The 25,826-nt window shown below is 38.3% G+C and overlaps 1 protein-coding gene across 5 annotated transcripts in view; it reads right to left on the bottom strand.

Annotated features, from left to right (window-relative positions):
• WDR7 (WD repeat domain 7) overlaps positions 1–25,826 on the bottom strand; it is a 405,254-nt gene that overhangs the window by 361,625 nt on the left and 17,803 nt on the right. For all 5 annotated transcript variants that reach the window (XM_009192785.4, XM_009192787.4, XM_003914404.3 and 2 more), the window contains exon 2: positions 6,308–6,479. In XM_009192785.4, coding sequence (XP_009191049.1) covers positions 6,308–6,466 — 159 coding nt within the window. In that variant the 5' untranslated portion in view covers positions 6,467–6,479. The remainder of the gene's footprint in view (positions 1–6,307; positions 6,480–25,826) is intronic.

The following is a 25,826-nucleotide window of genomic DNA, read 5'->3' as shown; positions in this document are numbered from 1 at the left end:
GTGAGCCAACATCGCTCCACTGCACTCCAGCCTGGGCGACAGAGTGAGACTCCATCTCAAAAAAAAAAACCACAGTGTTACTGGGCTTGGGGCTCCCTGAAAGCAGATACAGCTTAGAACACAACACCCAAGTCCTTTCGAATATCTGGAAAGCCTTCCCAAGAAGGACAGGTACAAACAAGTCCAGACAGTGAAGAATAAAATAAATACTTAATTCTTCCATGGCCAGACAAGACAAACATCAACAAATATTAAGACAATCCAGGAAAACATGACTTCACCAAATGAATGAAATAAGGTGACAGGGACCAATCCTGGAGAAACAAATATGTGACCATTCAGACAGATAATTCAAAATAGGGTTTGAATTCTGTTTTGAGAAAACTCAAAAGAAATTCAAGATAACACAGAGAAAGAATTCAGAGTTCTATCACATAAATTTAAGAAAGAGATTGAAATAATAAAAAAGAATCTGGCAGAAATTCTGAAGTTGAAAATGCAATTGGCATACTGAAGAATATATCAGAGTCTTTTTTTTTGAGACGGAGTCTCGCTCTGTCACCCAGGCTGGAGTGCGGTGGTGCTATCTCGGTTCACTGCAAGCTCCGCCTCCTGGGTTCACGCTATTCTCCTGCCTCAGCCTCCCAAGTAGCTGGGACTACAGGCACACGCTGCCATGCCATTTGTATTTTTAGTAGAGACGGGTTTTCACCATGTTAGCCAGGATGGTCTCAATCTCCTGACCTTGTGATCCACCTGTCTCGGCCTCCCAAAGTGCTGGAATTATGGGAGTGAGCCACTACGCCCAGCCATATCAGAGTCTTCTAATAGCAGAATTGATCAAGCAGAGAAAAGAAATAGTGAGCTTGAAGATGGCCTATTTGAAAACACACAAAGGAAACAAAAGAAAAAAGACTAAAAAGGAATGAAGCATGCCTACAGGATCTAGAAAAATAGCTTCAAAAGGGCAAATCTATGAGTTACTGGTCATAAAGAGGAGGAAGAGAAGGAGATAGGGGTAGAAAGTTTACACAAAGGAATAAAAACAAAGAATTCCCAAATTCCCAAATCTAGAGAAATTCCCAAATCTAGAGAAAGATATAAATATCCAAGTACTTATAGAACACCAAGCAAATTTAACCCAAAGATGACTACCTCATGGTATTTAATAATCAAACTCCCAGAGGTCAAGGATAAAGAAAGAATCCTTAAAGCAACAAGAGAAAAAACACAACATACACTGGGCCAGGCACAGTGGCTCATGCCTAAAATCCCAGCACCCTGTGAGGCCCAAGGTAGATGAATCACTTGAGGCTAGGAGTTTGAGACCAGCGTGGGCAAAATGGCAAAACCCCATCTCTACTAAAAATACAAAAATTAGCCAGGTGTGGTGGCACATATCTGTAGTGCCAGCTACTTGGGAGGTTGAGGCACAGGAATTGCTGGAACCCAGGAGGCAGAGGTTGCAGTAAGTTGTGATCACACCACTGCACTTCAGCCTGGGCAACAGAGAAAGACTCTGTCTTAAAACAAACAAACAATGGAGCTCCAACACGTCTGGAACCAGACTTTTCAGTGGAAATGTTACAGGCCAGGGGAGAGTGGCATGACATATTTAAAGTACCAAAGGAAAGAATAGTAAATCCAGCAAAAACATCCCTCAAGCATGAAAGAGAAATAAAGACTTTCTAGACAAACAAAAGCTGAGGGATTTCATCAATCCTAGACCTATCCTACAAGAAATGCTAAAGGGAGTACTTCAGTCAGAAAGAAAAGGATGTCAGTGAGCATCTGAAGGTACAAACTCACCAGTAATAGTAAGTACACAGAAAAAACACAGAATATTGCAACACTGTAACTATGTTGTGTAAACTACTCTTAAGTAGAAAGAGTAAATGAAACAATCAAAAATAACCACAATGTTTCAAGACACAAGACAGTACAATAAGATATAAGTAGTAACAATAAAAAGTTAAAAAGCTGCCAGGCCCCTGGCTCATGCCTGTAATTCCAGCACTTAGCCGGACATAGTGACATGGACCTGTAGTCCCAGATACTCGGGAGGCTGAGGTGGCAGGACTGCTTGAGCCCAGGAAGACAAGGTTGCAGTGAGCCAAGGTCATGCCACTACACTCCAGCTTGGGTGACAGTGGGACCCTGTCTCCCCCCCCCCAAAAAAAAAAAGTTAAAAAGCAAGGGAGGAAGTTAAGGTGTAGAGTCTTTATCAGTTGTCCTTGTTTGTTTGTTTTTATGCAAATAGTGTTAAGTTATTATCAGCTTAAAATAATGGGTTATAAGATAGTATCTGCAAGCCTCATGGTAATCTCAAATCAAAAAACATACAATGGATACACAAAAAATAAAAAGCAAGAAAATAAATCGTATCACCAGAGTAAATCACCATCACTGAAAAGGAAGACCTGAAGGAAATAAAGAACAAAAACAAGAAAGCAAAATACAAAATAGCAGAAATAAGTCCTTACTTAGCAAAAATAATAAGGACTTACCAATAATAACACTGAATGTAAATGGACTAACCTCTCCGATCAAAAGACAGAGTGGCTGAATGGATGAAAAAACAAGACCCAATGATCTCTTGCCCACAAGAAACACACTTCACCTATAAAAACACACATAGACTGAAAATAAAATGAAAAAATATATTCCATGCCAATGGAAACCAAAGAAAAGCAGGAGTAGATACACTTATATCAGACAAAATAGGACTTCAAGACAAAAACTATAAGAAGAGACAAAGAAGGTCACTATATAATGACAAAGGAGTCAATTCAGCAAGAGGGTATAACAATTTTAAATATATATGCACCCAGCACCAGAGCACCCAGATATATAAAGCAAACATTATTAGAGCTAACAAGAGAGATAGGTCCCAATACAGTAATAGCTGGGTGTAGTGGTGTGTGCCTGTAGACCCAGCTACTCAAGAGGCTGAGGCAGGAGGATCACTTGAACCTGGGAGATCAAGGCTGCAGTAAGCTATCATTGCACCCCAGCCTGGGCAAGAGAGTGAGACCTTATCTCAACAAAAAAATAAAAATAATAAAAATAAAAGTGAAAGACTAGATGTTCTCCCTCTGCTAAGATTAGGAACGAAACAAGGATGTCCACTCTTGTCACTTCTATTCAACATTGTTATGGAGGTGTCATCCAGGAATGTTAGGCAAAAAAATGAAATAAAAGGCATCCCTATTGGAAAGCAAAACCTAGAACTATCTCTATTCAAGAATGACATTATCTTGTATGCAGAAATTCCTAAAGGATCCACTAAAAACTATTAGAAGTAATAAGTCCAATAAGGTTATAAGATACAAGATGAACAAACAAACTCAAATGTATTTCTATACACCAGCAATGAAAAATCTGAAAAGAGAATAAATTGAACAATTCTATATCTAATAGATTCAAAATATAAAATTATTTGAAATAAATTTAATAAAAGTAATACAAACCTTATATTCTGAAAACTACAAAATATCGCTGTAAAAAAACTAAAGATCTAAATAAATGAAATGTATTCAATGTTCGTGGGTCAGCAAAACTGGATACTGTTAAAATAGCAATACTCTCCAAACTGATCTGCTGAGTCAACATATTCCCTATTAAAGCCCCAACTGACTTGTTTGTAGAAATTGACAAGCTAATTCTAAAATTCATATGGAAATTCAAGGGATGCCACCGAAACAATCTTGAAAAAGAAGAGCAATACTGGAGGACTCACATATCTGGATTTCAAAACTTAATATCAAATAGTAATTAAGACAGTGGGTATCTAAAACAACAGTAATTAGGACAGTGAGTACAGACATCTAGAGGATATGGACAAGAACACACACACAGAACCATAAAATAGAATTGAGAGTCCAGATAGAAACCCATGACACTTATGGTCAATTGATTTTTCTTAACAGTCCAATAGCATTCAATGGAGAACAAGTAGTCCTTCTGACAAATAATGCTAGGATAATTTGATAGCCACACGCAAAAGAATGAAGTCAAGAAATTAACTAACTAATATTAATTAGTTAATTAGTTAACAGAATTAGTATATTAGTTAATTAACAGAAAAATTAACTAATACGGATCGAAGACCTAAATGTAAGAGGTAAAACTAGTATATAAAATTCTTAGAAAAAAACACAGGGATAAATCTTCATGACCTTAGATTTAGCAATGGTTTCTTAGATACGACAACAAAAACATAGGCAAACAAAGGAAAAGGAGATAAACTGAACTTTATCAAACTTAAAATATTTTGTGCTTCAAAGAACACAATCAAGAAAGTGAAAAAACAATCGATAAAATGGGAGAAAATAACTGTAAATCTTACATCTGTTAAGGAATTTCTATCTAGAATATATGAAGAATTTTTATGATTCAATAATAAAAAGACAAATAACCCAATTTTAAAATGGGCAAAGGAAAAAATTTTAAGTTAAAAATTTTTCTAATGGGCAAAGATTCTGAATAGATGGTTTGCCAGAGAAGAGATACAAATGGCCAATGAGAACATGAAAAGAAGCTCAACATCTCATTAGCCATCAGGCAAATTCAAACCAAAACCACGAGATACCACTTCATACACAAAATTAGGGCTAGAATCAAAAAGAGAACAGCTATTGATTGACAAGGATGTGGAAAACCTGGAACCCTCATGCACTGCTGATGGGAATGCAAAATGATTCAGTTACTTTGGAAAACAGTCTGGCAGTTCCTTAAATAACCAGTTAAACATAGAGTTACCTACCATATGATCCCACAATTCCACGCTCGGGTGTTTACCTAAGTGCACTGAAAACATGTGTCCACACAAACACTCATACACAAATGTGTAATACTCATAGAAGCATTACTCATAAGGGACAAAAATAGAAACAATCCAAATGTTCACCCACTGACAAATGAACAAATCAAGTGTGGTATACTTATAACATGAAAAATCATTTGGCCATAAAAAGAAATAAAGTACTGATACATGCTACGATGTGGGTGAACCTTGAAAACATTAAGCTCCATGATAAAAGCCAGTCATAAAAAAACACATGTTATGGTTATATGATTCCATTTATATTAAATGTCCAGAATAAACACGACATTAGTGACAGAAAGTAGATTAGTGGTGGTCTAGGGAGAATGAGTATTAGAAGTCATTTTTTTTTTAGAGACAGGGTCTCACTCCCATTGCCCAGGCTGGAGTGCAGTGGTGCAAGTAGCCTTGACCGTCTGGGCTCACCTCAGCCTCTGGAGTAGCTGAGACTACAGGTATGCATCACCACGCCCGGCTAGTTTTTCGTATTTTCAGTAGAGATGGGGTTTCACCATTTTGCCCAGGCTGGTCTCAAACTCCTGGACTCAAGCAATCTATCCGCCTCAGCCTCCCAAAGTGCTGGGATTACAGGCGTGAGTCACCATGCCTGGCCCAGGAGGGACATTTAAAGGGTACAGGGTTTGTTTTGGAAGTGATGAAAATGTTCTAAAATTGACCTTGGTAATGGCTGTACAACTTTATGAACACACTAAGAAACATCAAAACGTGCATTTGAAACAGATTAATTGTGTAGTATGTGAATTATATCCCAATAAGGCTATTATCCAAAAAAATTAATTTAAAAAATCACCTTTCTTGACCCCACATTCCACACCAGTTACCACTCCATTTTCTCTTTTTCCCTTGACAACAAATTCCTGGAAAGAGTTGTCAGAGAAAGGAGTTACAAATATGGAAAGGAGAAAAGTAGGATAAATGCTGTGGTGTTATATTGGAATTAGATGTATCAGTGTGAACGTGTGTGTGTGTGTCCCCAACTCCTATTTCCCTTGCTGTGTCCGCTGAGAGCCCTGGAAGCAGAGCATGCTAAGCACTCCATAGTAGCAAGGAATGACAATAAAGGCACAGTCATTTCAAAAATCAATACAACAAAACCTATACTTTGTAAAAAGTTTTGCCCTTTTCAAAGATTTACCATAGAAGGTTTAAGTGTTTTAAATTTTCTAAAACCTCTTTGGAAAACCTCCTTCAGTATGGGTCATAATCATTTGAAAAATCTTAAATGTAACAAACAGTAAGTCACTTAGGGTAGATATTACAATTGAAAAATGGCCAAAAGTCCTCAGAGGTCAACTCTGATGAATGGTGTAAATAATGAATCTGTATTCTACTAGTTTTAGTCAAAACACATTTTTCAGAAAAATCTATTGTGGGCCCAAAAGTATCATTCGGGGACTATATTATCTTCTAATAAGTAGATTTTTATATCTAAAATGTACAATAGGCATTTCAAATACTCACTTCCAGTTCTACTGAAAGATCCCAGAGACATATTTGTCCATCGTGGCATCCTGTTACGATTGTGGCCCCATCATCTGTTAAAAGTACAGCTGAGATGCAATGTGTGGGCGCTTTTCGGCCCCAAAGAACTATGGGTAGAACAAGGCTGTTTCCTGCCATTGTGTTTTCAAACCTGCAAATGTTACAAAAATTGTCAGATATTACAACATTTCTCTCAAAAACATGTTATATATTTTTGTTATAAAACCAACAATTTGAAAATAATCATATATTTCTGGGAGTAAATTGCAGCTACTTAAATATTTATTATTTTCAAAAAAATAACTAGTTTATCATAACTCTAGATTCAGGTGCTTACAAAATAATACACAATCAATACCTGTGAAAAGAAACAAACAACAAAATAATAATAAACAGGTCTTTATCCCAGGCATTTGCAGTTTTTAAAATTTACTAATGAAAGGCCAATGACTTCATTACCTCATATTTACCTAGGACTTCACAGTTTACAAAGCACTTTTATGTATACTATTTCATTTTGATTCTCAAAACAGCCTTTCGAGGTTGGCCGACTAGAAACTGAGGCATAAACATGACCTGCCCTAGGACACGGAACTAGCAAGTCATAAAACTCAAATACAAATCCTTACCTTCGGATCCCAAGTTGTATGCCTCCATTAAAAAAGACAGGTCAAACTGTTCTCAGAAAGTCTGGTACACACAGACTGTACTGTACCACTACCACTAGACAATAATTATGGAGAACTTTCCAAGTCCCGGAAATTTTTCTGAACATTGTATGTGTGTGTATAAATATAAGTACATATATAAACTCAACTAATCCTTACAACAAATCAGGAGGTAAACACTATTATCATTCCTTTTTCATAGACAAAGACACCGAGGCACAAAGTGACAAGTGATGGAGCCCAGATCAGAACCCAGGCAGCCTGACTTCAGAACCTGTGGTCTTTCTCACTCTGCTAGGCTACTGATGACAAATGAGGTCTCCAAAACAGTAATAAATAGCAATGCCAAAGAAAAACTCAGTCCTGTTTCACACTGTGCTAAACATTTTCAAAACTTTGTTCAGGGCCGGGCACAGTGGTTCACGCCTGTAATCCCAGCACTTTGGGAGGCCAGGGTGGGTGGATCACCTGAGTCAGGAGTTCAAGACCAGCCTGGCCAACATGGTGAAACCCCATCTCTACTAAAAATACAAAAATTAGCCGGACATGGTGGCGGGTGCCTGTAATCCCAGCTATCTGGGAGGCTTGAACCCGGGAGGAAGAGGTTGCAGTGAGCCAAGATTGCACCATTGCACTTCAGCCTGGGCAACAAGTATGAAGCTTTGTCTCAAAAAAAATTTGCTCAGTGAGAAACCCATTCAACCACATTTACTCCAAACCTGTTATGCCTGAAGGTCATGAATGTCTTTTGTTGTAAACTCTGAACCTTGAGGGAAGAAAAGAATGTCTTCGTAAACTCATTTCTCCATTAAAGAAAAAAATGTAGTTTCTGGTGAAGGGATTTAAATTTGAGATACTAATCAATTAACCAGAGCATACTGGAGTGCACCTCTTGCAGGAGAGCACATTTGAAGAAGTATTCCTTAATATAACAAAATTAATATCTAATTGGCAAAACAATATTTAGGGGTTAAAAACTGTGGTTAAAAACTAGATAATAGGAGTTCAGAGAAGTTAGAAAAAGAAGACTGGAATAGTCAAAGAAAGCTGCATAGAAGGGAGGACTCTGATAGATCTCATTAGATACTAGGGGTCACCTATAGCCTGAGAGATGGCCAATCAAAAAGTATAATCATTAAAGATAAAATGAGGCAATGGCCAGGTGTAGTGGCTCACATCTGTAATCCCAGCACCTTGGGAGGCCAAGGTCGGCAGATCACTTGAGGTCAAGAGTACAAGACCAGACTGGCCAACTTGGTGAAACCCCATTTCTAGTGAAAATACACAAATTAGCCAGGCATGGTGACACATGCCTGAAATCCCAGCTACTCGGAAGGCTGAGGCAGGAGAATCGCTTGAACCCAGGAGGCAGAGGTTGCAGTGAGCCAAGATCATGCCACTGCACTCCAGCCTGGGCAACAGAGTGAGATTCTGTCAAGAAAGAAAGAAAGGAAAAGAAAGGAAAAGAAAGGAAAAGAAAGGAAAGAAAGGGAAGAAAGGGAAGAAAGGGAAGAAAGGAAGGAAGGAAGGAAGGAAGGAAGGAAGGAAGGAAGGAAGGAAGGAAGGAAGGAAGGAAGGAAGGAAGGAAGAGAAAATGAGGCAAGTAAAAAACTGAATGACACTGGAATGCTTACTAAAAAAATCTATATTACATCTTTTTTGTTGTTAGAAGCAATAATTTTCAATCCTTTGCTTCCCCAAAAACTTCATCTCTTTTGCTACAAGGGGTATACATTTAAAGAAAATATCAGAAGTCCACTTCTTGTTAGTAAAACCCTATTTGTGTCATGACAGTTTCATAAACTACCATGACACTAACAATTATTTCCATATTCCTATTTGACATTAGAAAATAAAACTAGGCTGGGTTTGGTGGTGCACGCCTGTAATCCGAGCAGGAGGGGAGGTAGAGACAGGTGGATTGCTTGAGCTCTGGAGTTCAAGACCAGCCATCTCTACAAAAAATACAAAAATTAGCCAGGCATGGTGGTGCACTCCTGCAGTCCCAGTTACTTGGGAGGCTGAGGTGGAAGACTCATCATCTAAGCCCAGGAGGTGGAGGCTACAGTGTGCCAAGATTGTGCCATTGCACTCCAGCCTGGGTTACCGAGTGAGACCCTGTCTCAAAAAAAAAAAAAAAAAAAAAAAAACCACAGAAAAGAAAAGAAAAATAAGCACAGAACCAATTTTAATAAATTTGGAATATCATATTCCTGGCTGAATGATATATTCAATGGTGACTTTCTCAAAAAAGAGAATCTGGAAGGAGTTAATTTTCCATGGTGACAACACTCAGTTTTAACTTACATCACTAGCTGGGCGTGGTGGCTCACGCCTGTAATCCCAATACTTGGGGAGGCTGGGGCAGGTGGATCATGAGGTCAAGAAATTGAAACCATCCTGGCCAACATGGTGAAACCCCGTCTCTGCTAAAAATACAAAAATTAGCCAGGCATGGTGGTAGGCACCTGTAGTCCCAGCTACTTGGGAGGTTAAGGCAGGAGAATCGCTTGAATCGCGAAGGCAGAGGTTGCAGTGAGCTGAGATCGTGCCCCTGCACTCCAGCCTGGCGACAGAGCGACACTTCATCTCAAAAATAAAATAAAATAATAAATTATATCACCAAAGATTTATCTCAAGTAAATAAGTGCTAAACACTGAATACAACATGCTGAGATCTGGAAAGAACACCATTTCTCTAGCTGCTTGGCAACTTGTACTCAGTACATACTCCCTGGCTTAAAGAGAAAGTAAACAGGCTCAGGACTATGGAATATAGGGTACTAAATGCCGCAAAACATTTTCTTTCTAATACCTTAAAAACCTAATAAAAATGAAACTTTAGAAAAGCCACCAGAAGCACTAATGAAATAATGTGAAATAGAGGATAACATGGCTTATGATGATAGAACAGTGTATGCCAATCAAATGCTTCTAGGAAAGACTACCAGCAAATTGGCAACCACATAAACCTAGTTCTAAGCAATGGATCAAAACAAAAACAAAACAAAACAAAACAAAAATGGGCAAATTAGCCAGGACCTAACCATTTAATCAGGTAGATCACAGGAATCTAAGTTTGAATTTCTTTAAAATGAATAACGGATGAGCCAAGACACACTAAACTGCCAACACAAGGAAGTTTTTTAAGGGGAAAAAAGGGCAATGTAAATCCAGAGCATGCAGTTTTTCAGTCATCACCATTCAACCAGTCCATGTGTTAGTTAATAATCCATGCTTAACGTTGCCAACATTATCACCTATTGTAGCAAAAAAGTTAAATACGTTCCAAAAAGCTTTATATTAAGTGGAATTAAGCAAGTCACAGGACAGGATTTATTGGGATAAAAAAATTCTATTTTTATGGAAAATGCCAAAAGCAAAAGTGATTGAACAAATGACTAGAATAATCTGTTATGGTATTAATAGAAACTCTAAAATAAAATTACCTTACTATTTCTCTAAAATATTATATATATAATATATTCAGATTTTGCAACTAATACATTGAGGGCATATGCTTTCAAATTTCAACATGATCTTACAAATTGATATGTTCTTAGACTAGATGCTTCTAAAAACAAAATAATATTAGGAACATTGAGTTTTCATTTATGTTTGTATCAAAATCTGGCTTAAGTTACATTTAGAGACTGTTCATTCAATTGAAATGTTTAAAAGATAAAGCTCTGGAGTCAACAAATATCAGTAGTTCTAGATTCTACTTCTCACTTTGTCACTAATTATGCAGTCTTTGATGATACTCATTTCTGAGGCTTACTTTTCTCACCAAGTTATTAAAATTAATACTGAATCATTTCTAAGTCAACAAATCAAATCATAAGGAAACAGGCGTCTTAGAGATAAAATTTCAGTCATCTCTTTTGATTAATTTCAGGTATTGCTTTATTTCCCCTAATTTCACCTATTTCTCCACTCTGTATAGAAATAATTTAAAATGCTGTACTCCAGTCAACAAGAGCAACAAAAATAATAACTGAAAGAACAGTAGGCCTACAATCAGAAGACCTATATTCAAATCCTGGCCCTTCTATGTGATCTTGACAAAGTTATCTAGAGGTCTCAGTTTCCCCATCTGTAAAAGACAGATAACAATATTCTCCTCCTCTCAGAAAGATGTCATAAAGATCAAGAGGCCATATATGTAATGCAACTAGTACCATACCTAGCACATGGCAGATGCTCAGTAAAGATTATTTTTTAAAAAACACACACAGAGATTTTGCTACTTCTTCACATTCTGCTTACACATCTACAGGTTTCTTCCAGCGCTTAATATTCAATAAGGTTGTACTTTCCAACGGGTTAATACCTTTCATTGACTTTCTGCCAAAGTATAAAAGTATTACTGTGTATGCTTGCCAAACACAGTTCAAATTGTGCAACTGTGCAATGCAAATATGACAATTTAGTTCTGTATTACTTTATTAGAAATAATACTACCAACTTCCATCCCAAAACTAAAATGGCTTTCAAATAAAATTTCAAACTCCTAATAATTAGTAAACATTTTAGAGCAGCATTTCTCAGGTTTCCAGTTCATGTCAATACCATGGTAGGTATAGGTATTACAACAATTAATAAAATAGACAATTCAGCTATCCAGTGGGGCTTACATACATGTAAACAATTACCACAGAGCACGAGAGAAGTCTCAAGTCATACGGAAACACAAAAGACAGATTCCCTAACCTAGACTTCAATGGGTCCAAGGATTCCTAGAAGAAATGATGACTAGAATGAGTAGGAATTAACCGGAATAGGCTCAGGTAATCACATGTTCAAAGGGCCAGAGGTATAATTATAATCTCAGTTCTTTCTGAACAGTAAATAGTAGGGCTGACATTTAGAGTAAAAAGGCAGAATGGTGAAAAAACAACCAACTGCCAACATGCATCAGATCACAAGGGGCTTCTTGGTAAGACATTTTCAAGAGTTTGGACTTTAATTTGACAGCAAAAGGAAGCAGGTAAAGTGTTTTAAATCTGACATTGCTTTTCAGAAAGATACTCTAGCTGTGATATAATAGAGAGGGATAAAACTGAGGATCTGAAGACCAATGAGGCTATTGAAGTTCAGTAGGAGAGAAATGGTGGTGCCTAAATTTATCACAATCTCTCATTACTTATTTCTGGGGCGTCTCTGTTAACAGCACTCTCCACCACTACTCTTTCAAGCTCCCTGGTTACAAGATGCACACTCTGTGTACTCACTACCAAATGATGCTTAGCACAGCATCTACCACATAGGACATCTTTAATAAACAAATGGTGAAGGGTATGTGTGGTGAAAATAGTACTAATAATACTACATGAGAGGTACTTTAAAGATGTAATAGATAAGACTTGATATTCAACACACCAAGGTGATCAGGATGCAACATGGATTCTGATACAAGTTTTGCACAAAGGTACTTTGAGGATAAAAGAAAAGAAAAAGCAGTTTTAAATACTGAAAGCTTTCTAAGTAAAGGATGGGCATTAATATTACAATACTGATGCCTAGGGAAGTATCAATAATTTAGATTCCAACATGGAAGATACATTATTGTATGCTTAACCGTAATTTATTAACCCTAGGTTTGGGGATGAGAGAAAATACAAGGTTCCACACTGATCTTCAGTTGGGCCACATTGTAAAGAGACTTAATGGTCCAAAAGCAGATATCGACACAGAGAAGCAACATGCTCAAACGTTTTGAGATAGTATGAAGGTTGGATTAACACAGAGAAATAACTAAAGAGGGGGAAAACAAATAATGATGATACTGCAATAAGTCTGGGTGCTAAGAAGCTTAGCTAAAATTAGAGTACTAAAAGAAAAATAGCAGATATTACAGAGGAAGAACAATAAGTCATGGGGGTTGGTGAAACACGTAAGGTCACAGGCAAGAAGACTACTGCTTTCCAAACTGGGTGGTAAGGAAAGAGGTAGGAGGGAAGAATAGTGAGGCGGAGGAAGGAAAGTGAGAGCAATGATGCTAAAGAGGAATCTGGTCTCTAAAAAACTGTAACTCAGAAAGTATTTTCATAAAATGATACCAGAGACCTCAACAAAAACTGTTCTATGTGAATGGTAAAAAGGCAATGAGCTTTTGCCAAACCAAGACACTTTAAAAGTTTATGAAATAGCGCTCTGTCTCCTGCTGTTCTTCTTTTATTTTTTATATTTAAGCATTTAAAAAAGAAAGGCTTTTAGAATTGACAAAAAAAAAAATAGCCTGGTTTCCCAATCTATAACGGAGAGAGCATAGCTGCTTACTATCCTGGGGATTTTATGTTTGGGTGGATATTTAGGTCTGTTAGCAACTCTCTCCAGATCACACAGCAAATTGATCTCAGAGCTCAAAGGCAAACACAGATCTCCTGGGTCCTAACGAAACACTTTTCACTATCCTATATTGTCTTCATTTACCACAAAATTCCATTTATCAGAAAGCTTCATTATCCAGGCATTCTGGTTAATCAAGATTTTGCCAAAACATAGTACTCATTAGAAGATAAATAGTACTGCAGTGTTTACAGATAAAATCATGTGATGTCTGTGATTAGTGGCTCTGGGAGAGGGAAGAGAATATGGGCATCAGAAGCATTAGAAGGAATGAAGGTGAGGCCGGGCACGGTGGCTGACGCCCGTAATTCCTGCACTTTGGGAGGCTGAGGTGGGCGGATCACCTGAGGTTGGGAGTTTGAGACCAGCCTGACCAACATGGAGAAACCTCATTTCTATCAAAAATAAAAAATTAGCCGGGCATGGTGGGGCATGCCTGTAATCCCAGCTACTAGGGAGGCTGAGGCAGGAGAACTGCTTGAACCTGGGAGGTGGAGGTTGCAGTGAGCCGAGATCGTGCCATTGCACTCCAGCCTGGGCAATAAGAGTGAAACTGCGCCTCAAAAAGAAAAAAGAAGGAATGAAGATGAAATAGTATCATAAGTATGATGGATGCTATGTGCCCAAATCTTCCTTCGGGAAAGAAGGACTTAACTGCTGAGAGAGTTCCCCGCAGACAGGCTCAGGTTATCAGCACCACTAAGGATTGTCTCAGCCCAAGAGAGATGGCTTATCCAAGCTCATGTACCCTTCCCATGGGACAGCTCACATTCAGTGATGGATCAATATGGAAATATAAAGGCCAGACCCCCTCACAATTCAGGATATCTCTGAAGGGTCATCCCATCTTCAGAACTTCCCCCAGGGTCAACTGAGACTCCTCTGAGACTCATCACAACCAAACTTTAACCTGGGGCCAAAGCTATTTCCTTTCCCTGGGTGTTGATCCCAAGAGTACTCCCTAATAAGCCTGAGTCTCCATCTCAGAGTCTGCTCGCCAGGGAACTCAAACTGTGAAAGTAAGTATTGAAGGTCTTTTTAGTGCAAGAATGTGCATTATACTGTTCTTTCTACTTTTATACGTTTGAAAATGTCTATAATTTTTTAAAGGGTACCTGGAAAGAACTTCAGTGTCCACAAATAAGGGATTAGTTAAATAAATTATGATAAAGCTTTATAATGGAACCCTGCAGTATGAGAAATAAAACAAACACCAAAATATACAGTGGGTACACACACACTTTGAATAATTCTGGAATGATATTGAACAAAAAAAAATCAGTAATAATGACTGCCTTTCAAGAGGAAGAATAGGAAGAGGAGACTGGGCTGAGTGGAATTCCTAATTCTCAAGACAAATTCCTGGGTCTTTTTTTTTTGCCCCACCATTGTGTTTTTCATTATAATATAGTTAAATAAAGTGGCCTAGATACACCTACACCAAGTTCTTCTTCTTTTTTTTTTTTTTGAGATGGAGTTTTACTCTTGTCAAAAAAAAAGGCTGGAGTGCAGTGGTGCGATCTTGGCTCACTGCAACCTCTGCCTCCCAGATTCAAGGGATTCTCCTGCCTCAGCCTCCTGGGTAGCTGCGATTACAGGCACCCGCTACTAGTCGCAACTAATTTTTGTATTTTTAGCAGAGACGGGGTTTTGCCATGTTGGCCACGCTGATCTCAAACTCCTGACCTTAGATAATCCACCTGCCTCAGCCTCCCAAAGTGCAGGGATTACAGCCATGAGCCACCGTGCTCAGTCACACCAAGTTCTTTTGTTTTAAAGTTGTACATATGCACACAACATGGGATTTTGAAAATACATTTAACTTTAACAAGTATTTATCTTTAGCCTATAATCTTTTCAAATGCTAGCTCCCTTCCACTGTGAGTGCCCTGTCCTAAGCCACATGATTTACTACTCCTGCTACTCCTATTTTCACTACACCTTACAAATGCTTGATGCATAACACTCATTCATTTGTACAGCCTATGTTTCTCAAAGATAAAATCTGTAAATCTAGCACCCTTGTTATCTAAGCATTATCAAGTAAACTGCATATCTGCACCTAAAACGCTGGCTTTTACTACTGGTCAATATGTATTTATGGAATGAATAAACAGAGAATAACAATAACTAGCATTTATTAAGCCCTCACTGTGTGCCAAGGGCTGTATTAAGGGTTTCACACACAACTTAAATTTAACTCTTTTGAGGAAAAATGCCTCTTAAAAAAAAATCCTCCTGAACTCTGCAAAAATCTTCCTCCTTTAATTATGTTCTCACCATCTACCATTTCAATCTATTTTATAAGTTAACCTTTGCCCTTCAAACATGTCTACATTTTTTGATTTTTATCCAAATACTTTCACTGGCCTCTACTTGAAACCCTAACAATCTCTCTCCCTCTCATTAAAATTAGCATTTTGAAATCTGTGGTCTTTAACTTGGTGCTTCCATTTTCTCATGTACTCTAGTCTGGGCCCTCAAAAAGACGTAATTTAAGGACACTCAAGATCTCCCACTACATGAAGGGGTCAACAATCCTTCTAAAATGACACTCCAGGGCAGAGCTCTCCCATATTGCAGAGACAAGCAATGCCTTACAAGAGAAGTGAGGAAAGAGGATGCTTTGACATTAATCGATTGTTGATATCTATTATTCCTAAGTCCAGTTATCTTATATGTATTCTATAACTGCTAATGTGACGTTGCTGATTTTTTGCAATACACTCTCTTTTTTTCTGGTACAGCAGACTGTCCCCATTATCTTCTTCCAGTTTTCTCAGCTTTCTTCTACCCAGACACATGAAGGCCTAGAAAGCCCTAAGAAAAATTCCAAAGACTTAACCTTGTTACCTCATGTTGGTTTGTTTTTTTTAATTTGATGTGCCTTTAAAAATTATTAAATGAAATTACCTTTCTCTTTGTGAGTCCTCCCAAATTTTTATTATGAAAAATTTCAAATATACAAAAGTTCAAAGAAGAATATAACAATCACTCAAAAAATAATATCCTGTCACATTTCCTTTGGCAATGTGGTATATCTACATATGTGCTGTGCATATATATGCATGTATATGTGCTGTATATATATGTGGTGTATATATGCCGTGCATATATGTGTGTGCTTTTAAAAAGTCTGTGCTGTGCATCTATATGTGTATGTATTTTGTGTGTGTAGAACCATTCGAAAGTAACATATACATATGATGACTCACCCCTAAATGCTTTTAAAGACAGAACTTAAAAATAAGGGCATTCTCCCTCATAAACACAATACCATTATCACACTCACTATTATCAACACCGTAATCATTCTCTAATAGCATCTACAAACTAGTCCACATTCAAATTACTTCAATCATCTACAAAATGCTTTTTATAATGTTTTCCCCACAAATCTATAAACAAAATAAAGTTTTACGCACTGCATTTGGTTGCTGTTATGGACTGAATGATACGTCCTCCCAAAATGCATATGTTGAAGCCCTAACCCCCACTGTATTTGTGTATTTGGAGGTAAGGCCTGTGAGAAGGTGATAAAGGTTTAATGTGGTCATAAGAGCAGGACGCTACTGTGATAGGGCTGGTGTCCTTGTAAGAAGGAGAAGAGATACAAAAGCTCTCTCCCTCTCCACCATTGTGAGGACATGGTGAGAGGGCAGCCATCTGCAAGCCAGGAAGAGAGCCCTCGCAGAAAATAGACCTTCTGACCTTGATCTGGGGCACTTCTAGCCTCCAGAACTGTGGGAAAATAAAATACTGTTGTTTAAGCCACTCAGTTTGTGGTATTTTATATGGCAGCCTGAACAGGCTAAAGAAGCTGTCATGTCTCTTTAGTTCTAGAATAATCCCACCCTATTTTTTTTAATACTAATTTAAAAAAAAAAAAAAAACAGTTGTTTGTAGAATGTTCCACATCTGAAGATTTTTCTGATTTTTTTAGTGATATCATTTAATCTGTGCCTCCATCACCTGTTTTTACTACAAACAAAATTGGATCTAACAACGTTTGCCTCAAGTGAACATTGTTGGCAAGAATACTCCATAGCTGGTGATGTACACTTCACACTGCATCACCTCAAGAAGCATATAACATCACATTGTCCTATGAGCAACAATGTTACCTTTGACCATTTGATTCAGGTGGTGACTACCACATTATTTTCACTGCTACTGTTTTTGTTTTTCCTTTTGAAACTATCAATGACCTATGCGGCAATATTCTTTTTTTTTTTTTTTGAGACGGAGTCTCGCCTGTCGCTTCCAGTTGGAGGGTAGTGGCAATCTCGCTCACTGCCCGACCGGTTCACGCCATTCTCCTGCTCAGCCTCCTCGAAAGAAGCTGGGATCAGGCCACTGCCCGGCTAATTTTTTTCTATTTTAGTAGAGACGGGCTTCACCATGGTCTCGATCTCCTGACCTTGGTGGGATCCCACTTCCACCTCGCCTCCCAAAGTGCTGGGATGGCAGGCGGAGCCAGCCTGCCCTATGCGCGGCAATATTCTGATAAGACCATCCTGTTCCACACTATCCCATGTAATACTGGTAGCACACATGATTTCTAAAAGCTATAAAACAGTTAAGATTATATACAAACTAGTATCAGATCAATGTTAATTCCTCCACACTGTTTGTCTAGCTCTCAAATGCAAAAGCAAGACATATTTCTATCCCAGCAACAGGGTGTTTTCACAGGATAGTCAACATGTTCTCAGTCTGTGTAGTTCTTGTGTCCCAGGCAGGCACCCTGTGACTTGCAGACAAAAACAAACTCAAATTTTCTCTCATGAGAATGGGCACATATGAACTGGCATAGGCCTTAGCTACCCACCTACCAATGGGGAATATGAGAAGCAAGTACTAAACCCTAAACAGCTAAATGTATTTGCCACAGCTGCAGTGAAAGAAGAAGTTGTTTATAAAAGTTTATTCAAATTCTCAGAGAACATTCCTATGTCATTTGTCAAAAGAGTGTACCCAAGTCAAGATCACAGTATGATGTGATGAGGATGTGATCATTAAGATGATGTTTTTTGTTGTTGTTGCTGTTGTTTTTTGTTTTTTGGTTTTCTTTTCGTGTGCTTGTGGATTTACCACCAATCGATTGAAGACTTGGAAAACAAACCTGAAACAGATAATGAAGACTCTGTTTATTATACTACAATGAAACAGCTAGATCATAAAAACACACTAAAGAAACTACTTAGCTGCTTCCTTATAACAAAGTGTTTCCAGAATTTCAGAGCTGTAAGGGACACAACCTTCTGAACACTTAAGCAGTTGACAAGATTATACTTTCTTATTTGGGTGGTTAAGAAATATACTGTACTCTCAATGAGCCTGACACTTTAGGACTACTTGGTTAAAGGAAGTTCCGTTTCAAAGGAACATGTGGAATGAGCAGATGGCAACAGGAGACTACACTTATTTCTTATTGCTAAACAGCCCTGAGTGCATGAGAGACAGATTTTGAAGAACTGCAGAGCTATCTGGTCAAAAATAAATCACATTTTAAATGTGATTCATAGATTTTGAGTCCTATAAGTCATGTTTTAGATTTCTGCAGGTGCTATTAGAATGACTGAACTCTTCTGTTATGCTCTATCCATCACCAACCTACATCAATTTCAAGAGTTACCGATTAAGCTAAAAGCCCATTATGCCCACCAAGACCTTACTTTTTAAAGGAAATTCCATTTGGTTGAATCAACTTCAACTTTCTCCTGCCACCCACCTCTAATCGCATTTGCATCTCCAGTCATTTCAATTTCTTCCCTTACGTTGCCATCAAAAGTCTAAACTGAGCACTGAACTTTCTCATTGTATATAAATTGAATTAAACAGAAAAAGAAGAAACAAACATGCTTCCCCAAACTGGAAGCTGAATTGTCACATTAGTCTTGGAATCACTAAAATAAGATGGGCAACTGTGAAGGTATGAAAGTCACACTGACTAGAGCGGAGCCCAGCTCTCCATTTCCATTTCAAACTCTGAGGAAATATGTGATGTCTCAAGTTAAACTTCTCATTTGTAACATTACCCTCCTCCTGCTCTGCCTGTCACAAAAAAAACTGCCCTTGACACAGTCACCAATGACCTCCCCACTGTTAAATCCATTACCAAGTTCTAATCCTTATCTTACTTGACCTAATAACAATATTTGACATAGTTCATATTCCGTCCTTGAAATAAATACTTCTTTACCTGGCCTCAAAGTCTTCATCTTTTCCTGACTTTCCTTCTTCTTCTCTCGCTTCAGTCTCTTTTCTTTCTTTCTTTCTTTTTTTTTCTTTTTACCTTTAAATGTTGGCATTCCCAGAACTTAGTCCTTAGACTTCTCTTCTCTGGCAACACTCACTCTCTCAATGATCTCATTAAGCCTTATTGCTTTAAATACCATCTACAGGTCAAGTATCCCTTATCTGAAATGCTTGGAATCAGAAGTATTTTAGAGTTTGGAACTTTTTCAGATTTGGGGATATTTGTATTATACTTACAGGCTGAGCATCTCTAATCTGAAAAATCCAAAATCCAAAATGCTCCAATGAGCATTTCTTTCGAGTGTCATGTTTATGCTCAAGAGTTTTAGATTTTGGAGCATTTTGGACTGCAGATTAGAGATGCTCAACCTGTACACACTGACAGTTCCCCAATTTATTGTGTGAGACGCTTTTCTGAAATTCTTATCCGTATGTCCAGCTGCCTACTCAACATCACCTTTTGGATAGCTAGTAAGTTTCTCAAACTTGGCATGTCCAAAAGTGAGTCCCTGATCATTCCTCAATCGTGCCCCTCCCAGTCTACCCATCTCAGTTATTGGCAACTCCAGTTTCATAGCTACACAGACCAAAATCCTAGAATCATCTTTAGTTACTCTATTACTCTCTCACACATACACATTCCATATCCCAATCCATCAGTAAACTCCACTGGCTATACCTTCAAATCGTATCCAGAATCCTGCAACATCTTAACATTTTCACTACAACCGCCCTGTTCTCAATCAGCATCTTCCAGCAGGGATAACACAACAGCCCTCTATCTGGTCTCACTGTTTCCATCTTTGGTCCCCTGCAATCTCAACACAGCATATAGAGTAATACTATTTAAAAAAAAAAAAAAAAAATCATGCTGTGATCACATCTCAAAATCTTCCAATGGCTTCCTGTCTCACACAGAGCAAAAACCAACTCTACATACAACTGCCTTTCCTATATGAGTGAGGTGGTTGCTCTCTCCCTTGCTTACTCTTTTCCATCTGCCCTGATTCATTGGTGTTGCTCAAAGATACCAAGCAGAATCTTACCTCAGAACAGTGTCCCCCACCCCACACTCCCTCGCCCTCTTCAAATCTCTATAAAATATTACCTTTTTAGTGAAGGGTTTCCTGACCATCATAAATTGCAAAATCTACCACTCAAACAAAACACTTACAATCATTTAACATACCATATGTTTATTTATTTATCATCTGCCTCTCCTGCTATATGTTCTATGATGGTAAAGATTTGTGTTTGGTTTATTCTCTATTGTATTCCCAGTGCCTAAAATTCCTGCCACGTAGAAGGAATCCAAATACTTGAATAAATAAACAAACTAGGGAATGAAATATGTTTGCGTTGGCTTAAGTAAAATTGTACCCATCAGCAAATTAAAGTATATCTCGATTTTATATGTTTTGGATTTCAAAGGGGAGTTTCTTGTCAATTAGTTCTTCTATAATAATGTCAACAATTAATACAAGTCTCCTTAATCAAAATGTCATTAACATATTATTGTTTCTTCCCCAGCTACCGGTTTTACCTACACTCCTGCCTCTTTTAGTTTATCGTGACATATACACAGCAAAATATATCTTAGGAACTATGAAGCAAATTAGCTGACATAATCACCACTACAGTCACTAAGGCCTAGTAATTAATCACAACACTGTTTCTTAAAAGTAAGTACAGTGGGCCGGGCATGGTGGGATTAAAAGTAAGTACAGTGGGCCTGTAATCCCAGCACTTTGGGAGGCTGAGGCAGGTAGATCACAAGGTCAGGAGTTCAAGACCAGCCTGGCCAACATGGTGAAACCCCATCTACTAAAAAAAAGAAAAAAATACAAAAATTAGCTGGGCACAGTGGGGCACGCCTGCAGTCTCAGCTACTCGAGAGACTGAGGCAGGGGAATTGCTTGAACCCGGGAAGCGGAGGTTGCAGTGAGCCAAGATCGTGCCCCTGCATTCCAGTCTGCGCAACAGAGAGAGATTCTGTCTCAAAAAAAAAAAAAAAAAAGTAAGTACATAAAAAAGTAAGAGCCTACAGAATAACACTTAGCACTTCAGAAATCTTCCCTCCCCTAAACTGACCAGTGCCCTAACATTCGTTGTTCCAACATTTTATGGCTCCCACTAACTCAAGTAATCATCAGCCAAAAAAAACCCTGTAATTTCATTAAACGTTATCAACATATTTTGAAAAAAAATCCAATTTTATTTAAAATAGTAAATACTTCATGAATATAATATATATGTTCTTTAATAGAAAGGAAGAAAAGATTTCCGTGGACCCATAAGGACTTTCTGAATAAAAGAAATGATATTTCATTCCTGTGAATTTTTTGTTCCAACTAATGGAAGCTTATACTGTTTATTTGCATTTGAAAAGTTTAGAAAAAAAGAAGAGCCTTTAAGGACGATAGCTTGAATGTGAAATAAACTTGAATGTGAAAACAGAAGGTAACTGGCTCACTCTCTCAGTCTGTTATCACTCACATATACCAACTATCAACATTCAGAGGGAAACATGATGTGCAAAAAAACTAGAAGAGTATCTTCAGTGAGCTTGAAGGGTCATAAATTACAACTGCTAAGCTGAATGGGAGACTGCATTTTCAAAGTCATGTATTTCCAGGCTGGGCACAGTGGCTCATGACTAATTCCAGTACTTTGGGAGGCCGAGGCAGCAGATCACTTGAGGTCAGTAGTTCGAGACCAGCCAGGCCAACATGGTGAAACCCTGTCTCTATTAAAAAATACAAAAATCAGCTGGGTGTGATGGTACACACCTGTAATACCAGCTACTTGGGAGACTGAGGCAGAAAAATTGCTTGAACTGGGGAGGTAGAGGTCACAGTGAGCCAAGATCACACCACTGCACACTAGCCTGGGCGACAGAGTGAGACTCTGTCCCAAAAACAAAACAAAACAAAACAAAAAAAACAAAGTCACGTATTTCCAGAAATGTTCTATTTTTAAACAGCAGTTCAGAAACCTTCCCTCCCCTAAACTGACCAGTGCCCTAACATTCGTTGTTCCAACATTTTATGGCTCCCACTAACTCAAGTAATCATCAGCCAAAAAAAACTCCCGTAATTTCATGAAACGTCACCAACATATTTTGAAAAAAGAAAAATAATAATTTTATTTAAAATAGTAAATACTTAATGAATATAATATATATGTTCTTTAATAGAAAGGAAGTAAAAATTTTGTTAGACCCATAAGGACTTTCTGAATGCAGTCATGATGTAGGATTTCTTCTTCCAACATAATTGTTTACGTTCTTTTGTATCCAGCAGAGTAGCTTTAAGTATCAGATACAGACCAAGACAAATGAACCATATGGATGGAGTTCAAAATGTAAGTTTACATTACTGTCATAATATCTGTCAGTGAGAACAAAAGGTGTCCTCTTATTGATGACAGGATTTCACTGAGCTATCCATAGCTCTCAGATGATTTTGCCTATGATCAATGGCATGCACATATGTAAGACTATTAATTCTTTAAAAGGTGCATCAATTAAATGGAAAAAATGAAAATAGAACCTACAAACCTCACTAACTCCATAATTTAATTGCCAGGCATGGTGGTTCATGCCTGTAATCCCAGCACTTTGGGAGGTCTAGGCGGGAGGATAACCTGAGGTCAGGAGTTTGAGACCAACCTGGCCAACATGGTGAAACCCCATCTCTACTAAAAATACAAAAATTACAGGTGTCCTGGCAGGCACCTGTAATCCCAGCTACTAGGGAGGCTGAGGCAGGAGAAACGCTTGAACTTGGGAGTTGGAGGTTGCAGTGAGCTGAGATCACACCACTGCACTCCAGCCTGGGCAACAGAGTAAGACTCCGTCTCAAAAAAAGGTCCCAACAAATTTAAAAACGGTCACAGGGAGATGTAACAGATAAACCCAGGAATAAAGGCACTACAAAGTTCCAGGCCTCACTCTACACACACTAAAATTACTTCAAGATGTACACTATGAATTTTGATTTCTGTCTAGTAGAACACAAAAAGACAAAAGTAGATTATCAATATATGAAAATCAACAGCATTTTCTTGTATCAGCACTAATCTACTTTAAAAATAGTATACCATTCACAGTATTTTTATAAACTACAAATATTTTGCTCAAAGTCGTAAGTGAAAGACCATTCCACGTTCTCAGATAAAATGTCCTAATATTATAAAGATATCACTTTTCCTCAAAATAAATCTATAAGTCAAAGTTCTACTGGTATTGTTTTTAGAAACTCAAACTAACTCTAAAATACATAAGAACAAATAAAAATCCACAAATAGCTGAGCCAACTTTGAAAATGGGCAAAGATAAGAGAAAGTCCTCTAGCAGATATTTAACATCACTAGCTATTTGGGAAATGCAAATTAAGACCACTCTGAGATATCATTACACATAAGAACAGTTGGGAAAAAAAAAAAAAAGGCCAGGCGCGGTGGCTCACGCCTGTAATCCCAGCACTTTGGGAGGCCAAGGTGGGCGGATCACAAGGTCAGGAGATCGACACCATCCTGGCTAACATGGCGAAACCCCATCTCTACTAAAAATACAAAAACATCAGCCAGGCGAGGTGGCGGGCGCCTGTAGTCCCAGCTGCTCGGGAGGCTGAGGCAGGAGAATGGCATGAACTCGGGAGGCGAGTTTGCAGTGAGCCCATATCGCGCCACTGCACTCCAGCCTGGGTGACAGAGCAAGACTCGGTCTCAAAAAAAAAAAAATAGTGGCCGGGCGCAGCAGCTCATGCCTGTAATCCTAGCACTTTGGGAGGCTGAGGCAGGCAGATTGCCTGAGCTCAAGAGTTCAAGACCAGCCTGGGCAACACGGTGAAACCCCATCTCTACTAAAATGCAAAATATTAGCCAGGCGTGGTGGCATGAGCTTGTAGTCCCAGCCACTCAGGTGGCTGAGGCAGGAGAATTGCTTGAATCTGGGAGGTGGAGGTTGCAGTGAGCCAAGATTGTGCCACTGCACTCCAGCCTGGGTGACAGAGCGAGGCTCCATCTCCACAAAAAAAAAAAAAAAAAAAATGACAGTATCAAATGCTAGTGAAGATACAAAGAAATGCAATCTCTCATACATTGCTGGTAGAAATGTGAAACGGTATAACCACTCCAGAAAACACTTTGGGAGTTACTTCAAAACCTAAACATACACTTACCATACCATCCAGTAACCACATCCCTGGGCATTTATCCCAGAAAAAAATGAAAATTTAAATCCATACACACACATACACACACACACACACACACACTGTACAAGAATGTTCACAGCAGCTTTATCTGCAACCGCCAAAAATTAAAAACAGCCCAGATATGCAGGTGAATGGTTAAACTTGGATACATACATACCATGGAATACTACTCAACAATTAAGAAGTACAAACTATTGATATATGCAACAATTTGGATGAATCTCAAGAATTGTCTCATTCAACAATGTTGATGAATCTCAAGAACTGCTTCATTCAACAATTTGGATGAATCTCAATTTCAAAAGATTACATGCTATAAGATTCCATTTATATAGCACCTGGTAATGACAAAATTATAGAAATAGAAACTGATTAAGGGATGGTAGAAACTGATTAAGGGATGGTGAGGGTAAGGGAGGTGGATGGAACTAGAAAAGGATAACATGAAGAAAATCTTTGTAGTGATGGAATAGTTCTGTATCTTTTTCTTTTTCTTTTCTTTTTTTTTTTTTTTTTTTGAGACAGGGTTTTACTCTGTCCCAGGCTAGAGTGCAGTGGCATAATCACAGCTCACTCCAGCTTCAACCTTCCCAAGCTCAGGTGATTTTCCCACTTCAGCCCCCCCAGTAGCTGGGACCACAGGCATGCATAACCACATCAGGCTAATTTTTGTATTTTTTGTAGAGACAGGATTTTGACATGTTGCTGGTCTCCAACTCCTAGGCTCAAGCAATCTGCCTACCTCAGCCTCCCAAAGTGCTGGGACTACAGGCATGGGCAACTACATCAGCCTAGCTCTGTATCTTCATTGCAGAGGTAGTTGCAGAAATCCACACAGGTGATAAAATGGCACAGAACTATACACAGGCATTGTACAAAATCAATTTATTGGTTTTGATATTGTACTACAGTAGTATAAAATGTAACTATTAAAGGAAATTGGGTGAAGCTGCATAAAATGTAACCACTGGGGGAAACCAGATCTCTCTTTACTATTTG

The sequence above is a fragment of the Papio anubis genome, chromosome 19, assembly GCF_008728515.1.
Source record: "Papio anubis isolate 15944 chromosome 19, Panubis1.0, whole genome shotgun sequence".
NCBI lineage: Eukaryota > Metazoa > Chordata > Mammalia > Primates > Cercopithecidae > Papio > Papio anubis.
Note: the sequence above shows the minus strand (reverse complement) of the source record. Positions and strands in the feature narration are given on the sequence as shown.